At 33.7% G+C, this 12,823-nt stretch overlaps 1 protein-coding gene across 2 annotated transcripts; it reads right to left on the minus strand.

Moving 5' to 3' along the window:
* Nucleotides 1-5,167: 5,167 nt before the first annotated feature.
* LOC140984607 (auxin response factor 19) lies at nt 5,168-11,749 on the minus strand. Of its 2 annotated transcripts, XM_073452151.1 has the most exons (13): nt 11,389-11,749; nt 10,229-10,341; nt 10,056-10,151; nt 9,849-9,905; nt 9,445-9,600; nt 9,262-9,346; nt 9,066-9,156; nt 8,826-8,990; nt 8,539-8,734; nt 7,797-7,935; nt 6,055-7,709; nt 5,778-5,968; nt 5,168-5,712 (listed from the first exon to the last, which is right to left on the minus strand). In XM_073452151.1, exons 1-13 carry the CDS (start codon nt 11,429-11,431, stop codon nt 5,532-5,534), a joined length of 3,168 nt encoding a protein of 1,055 aa, XP_073308252.1. In that variant the 5' UTR covers nt 11,432-11,749; the 3' UTR covers nt 5,168-5,531. The 2 variants fall into 2 exon arrangements, with proteins under 2 accessions (XP_073308252.1, XP_073308259.1); XM_073452158.1 differs by lacking the exons at nt 10,056-10,151; nt 10,229-10,341; nt 11,389-11,749 and having other exon boundaries at nt 9,495-9,600.
* Nucleotides 11,750-12,823: the final 1,074 nt, after the last annotated feature.

Raw genomic sequence — 12,823 nt, forward strand, 5'->3', positions numbered from 1 at the left:
AAAAACCTTATAGGCTTTTATACTTGTCGTATCCCTTACCGGGAGTGTGGGATGTCGTCTTAACATCCTCCCAGGATTTATAACAAGTTTTTGAAAAAATTATTTTTATTATTTCTAACAATAACATTATATTATATATTACATATATAAACAATAAATAAATAACAGTAAAATAAATATTATTACTTTTGTTACCTTTTTCTTCTGTTCGGAGCTTGGAAAAATATGGAGGACTTTTAGAGCTTCGTGCTGATAACGTGTTGTGAAAAAGTAAAAATTTACGGTAAAAAAGTAAAAATCTCAAACTCTCAAAATTATCACACTACACACTTTATAATATTTTTCTCTCAACTCAATTGTGTTTTTCTTCACAAATGAGAGATCTATTTATAGAAAATTTTTACAAATAATCCAAAAATAAAATACATCATTACCTACATCATCACACACTAATTTTCAATATTCAACACCTAATTTTACCTAATTTTCAATATTCAACATTCACATTTTCAACACAAATATTTAACACATTTTTAAATAATTTTTCAACACTAACAAATAATTTGAACTAAATGTCACATTTTGATCACTGTTAGTATTTTCTAACTTCTCCCATACGAGTATAATATGTGTTTCCTTTCGTCATATACCCAAATTATGCTGTACTATTATCGAAGGCATTATTATACATAATAATAATAACAATAATAACGCTATTTTCTTTTTAAATTTGTTTTTTATCTTTAAATAAATGATAAATATATAGAAATTAATAATATTAATTAAATAATTCGATTTATAATTCATATAATGAATTAAATTATAATATTTTAAATAAATTTATAAAAATTATTTGATAAAATTCAAAAATGTTAATAATAAATTTTAAATATATAGAGAGGAGAAATAATTAATTGAGTAAAACGTATGCTCTCTCCGTCCAAAATAGATATGTATATATGTGTTTTCACACAAATTAAAATAAAAAACAATATAAGTATTGTATTTTATGAATATAGGTAGATTGTTGGAAGTAGATAATGTATTTATGAATAGAGATAGATTGATACAAGAATAAATAAAATGATATTAAATATAGACATTGGACGATATAATTAAGATGAATAAAAAAAAAACATGATCTTTGTATCTGAGATGAGATGAAGAATGAATATTCATTTGCGTTCGATCGAGGTAGAAATTACACTATTTGAAAATTAGGGTGTCGTAAAATAGAGTATTAGGTTTGAGATGACGTAAGATGACAAAAGATCAGTCTTTCAATTTGGATTTAATTAATGCCAATTATGTCATCAATAAAAATGTCATTTCTAAATCTAATCAACGCGGACTTCTTCCACTCCTATATAATACTTTGTTTATGATCGATTAATATACAGTTTTTTTTAACAAAGTAAAATTTTTGGGTGGCATGACAGCAAAACGCCATTAGAGTTTATTTTATCGTATCTTTTAATGGCTGAAAATGAAACTCCATATATATATATATCACATAAATTTATGTGAAACAATCTTATGAGTCAATTTTGTGAGACGAATATTCTATTTGGTTCATTCATAAAAAAATATTATCTTTTATTATAAATATGAGCATCATTGATCCGTTTCACGAATACTGATCCGTCGTCCGTCTCATAAAAAACTTATATGATATATTAACTATTTATAATTTAATAATTGAATCGATCGGTCAACGATATTAATTAGACGTTCACTTTGAGAAGAAAATAGGCTCAACATAATTGCTACATATCTTGTGTTGGTCCACTGACAAGTTGTTTACCATTTGATTATTAAATAATAAATTAATGTTCCCTTCAATAAGATAAAAAAATAGTATATGTATAATTATATTGGACATCAACAAGAGAGAATTTACGATAATGAGCTCTAAATCATAAAACTGTTATTACAAAGCATCAATAACCGAAATTGCACTAGGAATACAACGAAGAATTTTAATATTCTTGACTATGACTTTCACTACCGACTTTTCACTCTCGAACATAGCACGATTCCTTGCATTCCAAACACTGTAAATTGTTGCTGCAAGTGCAACATATCTCATCTTATTTAGAATCGAATTACCTCGGTAGACGCCTCTGAATGCTTTAAGTGTAGCAGTCGAAGATCCCATGAGCTTCCTCATTCCTAGGAACTCCCTAACGCCATCCCAAATTCTTCTTGAGACAGTGCACTTGAAATATAAATGATCAAAAGACTCCAAATCCACATTACAAAGTGCACATGATTTATCAGTAACATGTGAAAGAATAATCATAATCTCCAATTCAATTTCAGTACTTTCCAAATCTATATCAAACATAGATTTTTATTATGCCATGCAACATTTCCTTTTATTAATAATCACAATATCAAATCCATGCAGTCACTAAAAAGTAAATCCTAATTCCTAAGACTTATAGCTGAAAGCAAAATATAGGTACAGATATGTCCATATTCATCTAAAATTAAATATATAACCCTAAATATCGCAAAGAGCCTCCACCACAAGCTTCTTTGAAATACCAGCATCGCACTCTGTCACTCCAAAAGTCTTCTCATTGGCAGGAACCGAACAAGATTCTTTCCCAATACATGCCTGCATAATTAATCAATAAAACACCCAAAAACAAAAACAAAAACAAAAATTGAATAGGGAGTGCATCTTTGGGGGATGTACAATTTCCTCTTCTGGATGAACCACAACTTCCTCCCACATTGCCAAAGCTCGCGAATTTGATTTCGCGAATCGACCTCCCTTCACATGACAACTCCATGTTATGGTGCTCGTACGCAGCACCGCACACGCTTGCGACGCTTATAGTCTTGAAGTTGACGAATGACGGGTTCCCCCCGAATTCTTTGAAAAGATCAAGTTCGTTGTCACCATCTTTTAGGAACGAGCTGGCACGTGATAATATCTCTGTGTGGATTCACCGCACCCAGTACCACATTTATACTCCCAAAACGGACCACGATAGTCGCATGGATCACTGACACCAATCGTTGGTAGTATATCTTGGCCAATATCGTCCAAGACTATTCCCATTGACCCAAGCCAGACCTTTCCCTAACCCTAGCAAGTCTACCACGACGGGGTCGTCGCCCAGCGGTGCCTTGAAACTCGTTTGCAAAAAACGGAAGATAAATTAATTGCAAACTCTACGCTTTCCTTTCCTCTTAACACATTACAGTTTTTAAACATATATTCAAGGCCTTGAATAATATCATTAGTACCAAGTGAACATTTGGTCAACAGGAAGCTCTCCAGATTGCCATTGATCAGAACCAGATTTCGTATGAGAATCAAATAATTCATTAATATTCAATCCTTCAATTCCAATCTTATACGCCCATTCATGGCCTGTTAAATCTTTGATGATCGTCTCGTCGCCGTGTTTCACAATGATCTCAATCATATCCTCTACCATAGTTCTGTTCAAGAAATTGAACTTGATACAATTTAGACAGTGTTGTTTGTCCGGAGCTCAACGCCAGGCAAATCATGCAGCCAAACAGGCAGTCCTCTGATCAAAACAAACATGGTTACTAATTGCATTAATATAAGAGTGGGAATATATATAATATAATGTTGTAGAAATAAATTTATTTTATTTCATGTTTACCCGTAGTTCCATTCTGTACAAACATATGGTCCAATACCAAGAACAGCTAAATAAATATGGTATAAGCTCTCTCAGACAGCTTATTTTACTATTTTGTAGTTTATAAGCACCTAGTTTTTTTTTTGGTCTAAATTTTAAGCTACTTAGGGCATACGCCATTTTGGTGCAAGGATTGTTCTCCAACGTAGCTGCGCTATTTTAAATTAGCGCAGCTNATATTGTATTTGATGTAGAAATCGCACTATTTTAATGTAAAATTTGTACCAAAATAAATTTTGTGGTTGGAGATGTCTTAGTCAGGTCAACCAATTTATTTTGAAACATCTTGTGTCAATATGTTTCAGACAAAAGTTTCTCCACCAATATTATAATATCTCAATTTTATCCTTTGATAATTTAATTATCATATAAAACCTTAATTTCTGAGATTTTTAGAACCTTACCGAAAGTAGGGGTATTTATCAATCCGTACATTTCAATTTGGTCTTACACAATTTATTTCGGTTTTTTTAGATTTTTTTCGATTTTAGAAATTTATAATCCGATATCCGAATTGAACCGTTATACTTCGTTTCGATTTGGTTTTATATTAAAACCTTCATTTTATTTGGTTTGGACATTTATTTAAATTAGTAATTGAAATATTTTTAAAATATAATATATTATCTTCTAGTTAAATTTTTTTATAAAGCTTTTAAATATAAAATTTAATTGAATTAAAAATAATAATAATCAACTAAAAGTTAACAAAATGATACTTAATGAACTAAATATCATTTTATAAAATATATCATCTAAATAAAATTTTTAAAAATTATTAATCTAATTAAACTTCGATTTTTTCGGTCGATTCGTTTTCGATATATATAGTCCGAATCCGAATCATAAAAACTTCAATTTTAACATTTGTAACCAAAATAAAAGAATCTGTTTTCTGATGCAGTTAAATTTTCTATTTTTTCCATTTGGTTTTTTAGGTTTTTTTTAATTAAATCGAAGTTTGAATACCATACCTAAATGAGCGATTGTTATTTGGACCAATATGTGTGGGTGGTAGAAACAAACAAGATTTAATTTATTTTGTTTTATTTCCTACAATATTACTGGTATAATCATTCATTACAATTATTTTAATTAATTTTTACTCGAAGAAATTAAAGACATAATAAATTTCTTTAATCATTCCAAAAAAATTTTTAAAAAATAATCCTTAATTTTTTTTAAAACATAAACTAGTTTTCAGATTTATGATAATATTTTAAAATTATTTTATGTATATAATATATATAGATATATATGATTATAACTGCTTTGAATTACTTTAATAACACAATAATTTTTTTGGTAATTATAACAATAAAAAAACATCTCATCCACCAAAAAAACAATATTTTAAATTTGTTTAAAATAAGTTTATCCAAAAAATGTAGCATATTATTTTAAAATAAAATCATACACCTCATAACTTATAATAATTTATTAAGTTTTTTAAATAAATTTAGCTAAACCTCTAAATATGAGCGGCTTTATAACTATCATTGAGTTCACAAAGCTATACATTGTCTCTCTTACATAATAGCATATGCTATGTCTAAGCCTAAGTAAGACATCAAATTTACATTTAATACACCCTGTTCAGGTAAAGGTGATCTTTTATACAATTAACCGAATCATTATACAACAGTGCCTCTACCGTGAAGAAGTCGACTTAAGAACTACAGGGAAGTCGCTATTTTGGGACTGTGGTCTTTGTCCAGAGGATAAACAAATAAATTTAACTTACTTCATGCATGATCAAGTTGCCAATTGTTCCTGGTAGTAGGAAAGAACCGAGCATAAGTTGAACAGCAAGAACATAGACAATATCAAACTTCAGATTGTTTAGCGATTAAACGAAGTGGCTGAATTGTTGTCATACTGTCCTCTCCATGCATTACCACTATCGGTCCTGCTGCAAGCTTGGTTCGGGATAGGCATCTGACCAAGATCGCCATCCAAACTCATTTGCTGCACCTCAGCAGATGATAGGATCTTTATACTTTGAACGCAGCTCACAAACTCCCTGTCGTAATTGGAAAGCGTTATAAAAAGTTTGACATCAGAAGAGAAGTTACAATCGATACTTACTCCCATGGGTCATCTCCGACAAGTAATATGTCATTTTCATGGTCTACATATACAAGCTTCCACTCGGTTCTCTGTGGATCTTCTAGCAGACCTTCAATGCCAAACATGCGGGCAAGGTCGTGTCTAAGCTCGTCATACCCCTTGTAACGGGTGACATCCACAGTTCTCCCCACAGAGCCACGTTTTTGAACCTACAGTAAGTTTATCAACATTAATAATAATAAGAAAACAGACTCAAAACTCTGAAGAGAGAAGGCTGTCTTTGGGGGAGACCAACCTTAGCATAAGTTCGCATACGAGGAGCCTGGTTAGACCACAACCCACCATTCAGAACAGCACTTTCATTAATTGCAACCTCGTTCGAACAACCTGGTTTAAAAGATATGTATGGCAATCCAAATGACTGAGAATTGATTCCAGATGACAAATCTGTATCAATGTCCCTCGGAGGGCCACTGTAGTTAGAAAGTAAGTTCTGTATATCCTTCCCTGAATCATAACCCCTCGACAACAAGGCATCAGGTGCCAATCCATCAATATTACCAGTGAACGGAAGACTATTCTGTGTGTGCGACTGAACATCAGTTTCCAACCCATTTAATGGAAAATTTTGTTGGAGACTACCCGTATCCTGGCAATATGATGTCGCAGTAGATGCAGCATCCAAACGATCAGTAGCAGTACCCTTGTATTTAGGCTGTTCAGTTGGTTTAGAGTTGGGGAATTCGTGTTTCATCCTAATATCGATCTTGTTATGAGTTTCTTGGGCCAAATTATTGGTATGGTGGACTGTAGAATTATCTAGCAAAGTTGTCGGCCCAGTTTGATACCTGTTAAAGAAGTTTGATTGTGAAGCCTGAAAATTATTCTTCGAAGGTGATGTTGAACATGATGGGGCATCCCCCTCCACACGTCCCCTGATATTTTCAAGTGGAGATTTATGTTGGAACTGATTGATGGGTTGGACTGAAGAAGATCCTGGAAAGGCGCTAATATTTACTTTTGGTGGTAGACAGAGATTTTGGTCATGCTGGTTTTGTTGCAATTGTTGTTTTGGGGGACATTGAGCTTCCAACGAGGGATTTAACGGGGATGACAACTGCTGCTGTTGATGCTGCTGTTGTAGTTTCTGTAGAAGTTGCAGTTGCATTTGCTGATCCGAAAGATTTTGTTGAGAAAATTGTTGCATTTGTGGCTTTTGTTGCTGCAACACTGGTAATGAAGCTTGTTGCAATTGCAACTGCTGCTGTTGTTGTCTCTGCAAGAGGCTAGATTGTTGGTCAACGGGTATTGGGAAAACCAAGTCCTGTGTCATTGACGTCACGGGAAATGTAGTTCTGTGAACCAATGAATCATTTTGCTGCAAATGCACATTTCCAGTCAATATCTGTTGCTGTTGAAGCTGAGGATACACTCCCATTTGATGTGAATTTTGGTTTGCTGCCTGATCCAAAGTGACAACATTCGTCACAGGAGGCAGCAGCATAGGTTGTGGTAGCCGCTGCTGCTGCAACTGTTGCAGTGTGTGCTGAAGGAGCTGTGGCTGAGGTTGCTGCAACGGCTGCTGCTGCCTCGGTTGTGGCTGCTGCGTGTTTGTAGGAGACTGCAACATTTGCTGGACTTGTTGCTGTTGGCCAACTTGTAGATTCGGAAGATTCCCCTTACCGGGTGGAAGATTATGTGAAGCTAAAGATGGGTTTTGAAAATTCAAAAGTTTTGTGTGGTCATCGATGCTAAGGTTACCTTGTGGAACAGATGAATTGGGAAATAAGCCCGCTTGATTGCCGGACAATTGATTATTCTGTTGCATGCTCATCCATTGGACTAGACTAAGGCCCGGAAATATCGAGCTTGATGCATCTTTTATGCCAAAATCTTCTGCAAGCCAGGGCATGCCTCGCTTGAAAATATTTTCCATATCAAGTTCATCATCTGATTCCAATATTTTGGTTATCAGGAAAAAAAGAATAGACACCGGCGCACCGCGATAAATTAAATTGTCACCACATATGCATGTACCTGGAAAACTTGGATGTTTGGGGAACTTGGGTCTGAAAAAGGGAGGCGGGCAAATGTAGAAGGGAGTAACAACAGGTTCGACTTCCCATATAGAGATTCGACCAGGACGTTCTCCAGCAGTTGATTCATCCCATCCAACCTATCATTAACAAAATTTCATGTCGAGAAAGAAATTAAATGTTGTACAAAACACATGAAAAAAATTCTAATAAAATAAATAACAATTATCATGAAATTTTAATTTAATAATTTAAAACGAATGAAAAATTCAAACATATTAAAATATATTTACCACATAGACTGAAAATTTTAATTTTGAAATTAATTTTCAGGTCAACAATATTTTTTTTACCAACATTTTATTAGATTAATTTAAAATTTCTTTTCAAAATATACTAATTCTTTCTTATAATTACCATTTATTCATATTATATAACGTATATAATATATCTTAAATATATTATATATAATATAATGTATTACAAATATTATACAAAATAGAGATGTTAAAAATCAAATCAAGCGAAGTTAAACCGATTTAATAATATATATATATATATATAATAATTGAAAAAAAATGATAAAATAGATCTTTTTGTATATTATTTTGAAAAAATAATAATAACAACAATATGTGATTAACAAACTTTTTATAAAGGGTTTTCTGCTATGTAGGCATTTCAACCTGCTGAAATGGAAACTAATGGCATCGAGCACATATTTGAAGAACAGGAAAAACTACCTGAAGATTTCGCCACTGCGAATTTTTCCAGCGCACAGAATCCATATCGCTTATTCCAGTAACTGTACCCATGTATCGGCGCACTCCTGACTCCTCAGTCTCAAACATCATCCTAAATCTCATACCCAGGGAAACTTGTGTGTACATTGCTTTATTATACTTGGCTAACGGAATCACGAACTCCGAAGGGCTAGCCCTGTCAATATCGAATAAATATGCCACGAGAATTATGAAAAAGTAGGTTTTCAAGTATAGTAATGTAATATATCAAATTCAAAATTCATTACCTTGGATTATAGAATATAGTGAATGGACTGTTATTCGCAGCAGCATGTGCAGCAGCAGCAAGAATACCAATATGCATGCTATCACTAGATATAACAGATGAAGAAAGTGCCGGTTGCTGCCTATTAGCTCGCCGAATACCAAGGAGAAGCTGTGACTTTTCGTCCCTAAGTTGTCATTTGGAAATCTTTATTATGGAAGTGATAATATTTTGTCACAAATTGTTTAAAATATTAACATACTTTATGAAAAGAACAGCATCACCAGCTATAAGTCTTTTCGAGCTCACAAACACACTCCAACCTGTCGTCAACAAGTGTCTTTTCGGTTGACCTGGTACCAACCATAAACAGTATGTCTGAACATTTTTTGGAGCTTTTTATCGATGCCAAACAAAAAATACATGGAACGCACGTAGAGATCTCTAACATAGAATACCTCGATAAATATGTCTGAATGTCCAATTTTGGTCATGCAAATCTCTAGCAGACAGCTCCTGTGCAGGAGGTTGCATTGAGAAATCCTACAAAACAGCTTTTCCATTACAAACAGAACGGGGTGAAATCTACTCACTGCATATTAAACTTTACATAACAAGTGCCAATATATAATAGCACATACAAGAGGTGGAAAGATCTTCTCAGCTGCCCGACGAGGAACAGAAAACCCACCGTGAGTGCTTGTATCACTTGCTGTCAGATTTTTGCAGAAAAACTCGGCAGGTTGTCTATTGTGCTTTAGCCCAATATCAGATACAAGTAATGCTTCCTGGTCATACTGTAAGATACAAGTCGGACTATTTTCAGACTGATTATTTCATCCTATCGGCCATAACAATGTGGGTGAAAATTCAACAAGTCCTTACAATTGTAGGTAAAAAACCATTCAGCAAGTTGAGTTGACCATTTTTGTAAAACGAAAATAAAGACTCTTGCATGTGCCAGAAGACATGCAATATCATGTAATGATACTCCATAAAATATTATTTAAAATTGAAAATAAACAGGATAAAATAGGCAACAGACCTTATTCACAGGTTGAAGAGTCATCTGTGCATAGACCTCATCAGTTTCAGCATCAGCCTGTTAATAAATACATCATCAAACATCAAATAAATAATTTAAGGCACAAGCATTTATCATATCGAGCATGAACACAGAAACGAAGGTTATCTATTCAGGGATAAAGCATCAATTATAAGAATTTAATGTGAGATGTATAACAAATCATACATGTAAGGTGACATTCTGCAGCATGCAAATCAACTTCGGAGGAAGATTAGGATAACTTGGGATGCCATCTGTCTCTTTCTGCATCGATGCTGCCACCTGTTGCCGCAAAAGAATTCTTCCATTGGAAACTAAAAATGTCATGGAATTTCAATAAGTGGAGACATGAAACATACTTGTTCGCTGTGACCTTGAGGAAAATAGACCACATGGCTTCCAACAGGAGGCAAAGCAACCAACGGACCGGCACACGCGTGCCACAACTCTGAATTGATAATCTTTTTATCCCCTGTTTTGATTAAAACATATACAATGAAACATAAAACAGAGACACATCCAAGTCTCTGGTCGACATAAAACATAATCTTCTGTGTTTTTATTCCATTTGATTTTTTTTTCTTTTTTTTTTTTGCCTTGGACCAAACCTTGATCGTGAAAGTCCTTTGTTGAAAGTTGAACTTCATGAGTTCCAATTAGTAAGGGCGCTCAAGTGCATTTTCCAAGTAGGGAAACTTGTCTTTTAGTTCCTTTTTTAACACCAATTTAGCTATAATCATCTCTCAAAGTTCCAGCCTAAAAGGTGCATACATGAAACAGTGAAGTACCAGAACACACTAGCAATAAAAATGTTCAGATGTCTGGCTGGTCTGTTCAAATTTCCCTTCAGTCCAAAGACTATATGCAGCATCGCACATGAAATCGTTCCTAGCCCCCAAAATCCAAATCCTAGTTGGGAGCTAATGCATATAATAAGTTAATAACAAGAAATTACACCGAATGGATCTAATTCGCTTTCACCAGAAAAATTATTGAAAGAAATGGATTTCCTCATCTTTTTCTCATTGTTTCCAGTTTTATCTTTCTGATGTGCGCAACGATCATTAAAGTAGAGGTAACTAACTTAATCCGTATTGCAAGGATTATCCAAGTGTTTTATCTTTTATTTATCTGAAAATCAGCCAAGAAGATGAATCCAGAGTCATGCGACAGCAAAAAATTACAATTTCAGCCCTTAAATCTCCATCCAATTCCACGTCAAAGCACACGAAACTTGTTCTACCAAACATAGAGAAACCAAGACAGTTTATCCACAGGTAATTATGACAAAATACTGATAAAAGTTAAAATTCAATCTTAATGCATGATTTGCAAGTTTATGAACCAATAAGTTCTTGAACTTTCCTTTCACACGATTAAAGAATTTGCAAATTCCAAGAAACACTTCAGCTTTTCAGCATAAAAGTGAGAGTAAAGCACAAAACGAGAAAATGTTTGGGTCATTAAAAAAAGGAAAACGAAAGAGATGTTATTGAGCCAATGCATAAGAAGAACACACCTTCTCCAGAATTTGCCACAAATCCACCTGAAGGAATCTTCATTGTCAAAATTTTGCTCTTTACTCTGCAGAATTTAACTCTTTTCACCCAAAATTTCTTCTTCCCTCAGTGCCGCATCCACCAACTTCTGCTTCAATTCAAAAAAACTGTCGTTTCCGAACAACTCGAGCAGGTTAATTCAAAGAGTCTAAACTTTTCAGCAAGTGATTTCCTCTCAAACAACCAAAACTACACGAAGATCGCCTTTTCTCATAACTGCATAATGAATCTTCCAAACCCAACAAAGATTAAATTAAACCGGGCAGATATTGTTCAAAGATTGACTGAAAAACCAGTATATCTTATCCTTTTCTTATTTCCAAAACTNAAAAAAAAAAAAAAAAAAAAAACTGGAAGTACGGTGACTTTCCGGGATATCGGCGGGCATATATGTCAAGAAAATATTTTGAACAACTTTTCTTCAGTTGTCAAACCTCCCAAAAAAGAGCGAGCCCATTAAACATCGAAGGTCACTGTACAGTCTCAGGTCCCAAAAAATCTTGAAACTGGTAGTCCTGAAAAAATGGAAAACCTAACCCACAAGGTGATGACAGAAATCCAGGCACGGCGGAGCAGCGGGGAACAAGGCGGCCAAAAAATCAGAAGCTAATGAAAGTAGAGCTTCTTAAAGCAAAAAGTATACTGAATGGAAACTGCCTCGAAGTCTTAGTATTTGTTTATATCACACTAACATAGTCCAGCTGTAATGGATCACACTATATCATAGATTTTTAATATAGATTACTATGTTGGGTTGTGGAAAGAGAAGGCCGACATACAGGGTTGAAGAATATGAGGAATCATACGATCGGGGTGAGGATTTACTTGAACTAAATATCCCACGCGATCACTGAGACTCCCCAATTCAAGATTATCTGCCTTTTGGTTTTTACTTTTTTTCGCTCGATCAAGCGAACCCTGGTTTATTGTCTGGAGTTGTAAAACGAGCCTGACAGCCCGCCAATACGGTATATATGTTAGAAAACTTCTCCAACCCGTCGCGAGTTGCGTGTTAAGTGAGTCAACTCTCCAAAAATGAAATAATTATTAATAATCAATTAAAAATACAAAAACAACCTCAATATTTGACATTTCAAACAAAAATATTAGTATATATTATCATTAATTAAGCCCAAATATAATGAACTAGCTATATATAATTTAAATAAACGAAATTCTTGTTTAGTTTTTTAAAAAAATTCTGTGAACTATACTTTATTATTCATCGCTTAAATTATTAGTTTTAAATATGAAACATTGCTTAGATTTAAGATTTTAATGTCAGATGCTTGTAAATCATCCACTTTACCAAATTAATTTAAATCAAGAAAGGAAGCAACGCCACCTTATAATTTATGGAATTAGCTCTATTTGGTCCACTGGAAGAATATTGAA

This window comes from Primulina huaijiensis, chromosome 1 (genome assembly GCF_012295235.1).
Source record: "Primulina huaijiensis isolate GDHJ02 chromosome 1, ASM1229523v2, whole genome shotgun sequence".
Lineage (NCBI taxonomy): Eukaryota > Viridiplantae > Streptophyta > Magnoliopsida > Lamiales > Gesneriaceae > Primulina > Primulina huaijiensis.

Coding starts and splice junctions, on each gene's coding strand:
- LOC140984607 (XM_073452151.1), bottom strand. CDS start 11,431: ATGAAGATTCCTTCAGGTGGATTTGTGGCAAATTCTGGAGAAG. Junction 10,152..10,228: donor CTCAAGGTCACAGCGAACAA/GTATGTTTCATG, acceptor TTGCGGCAACAG/GTGGCAGCATCGATGCAGAA. Junction 9,157..9,261: donor ATTCAGACATATTTATCGAG/GTATTCTATGTT, acceptor GGTTGGTACCAG/GTCAACCGAAAAGACACTTG.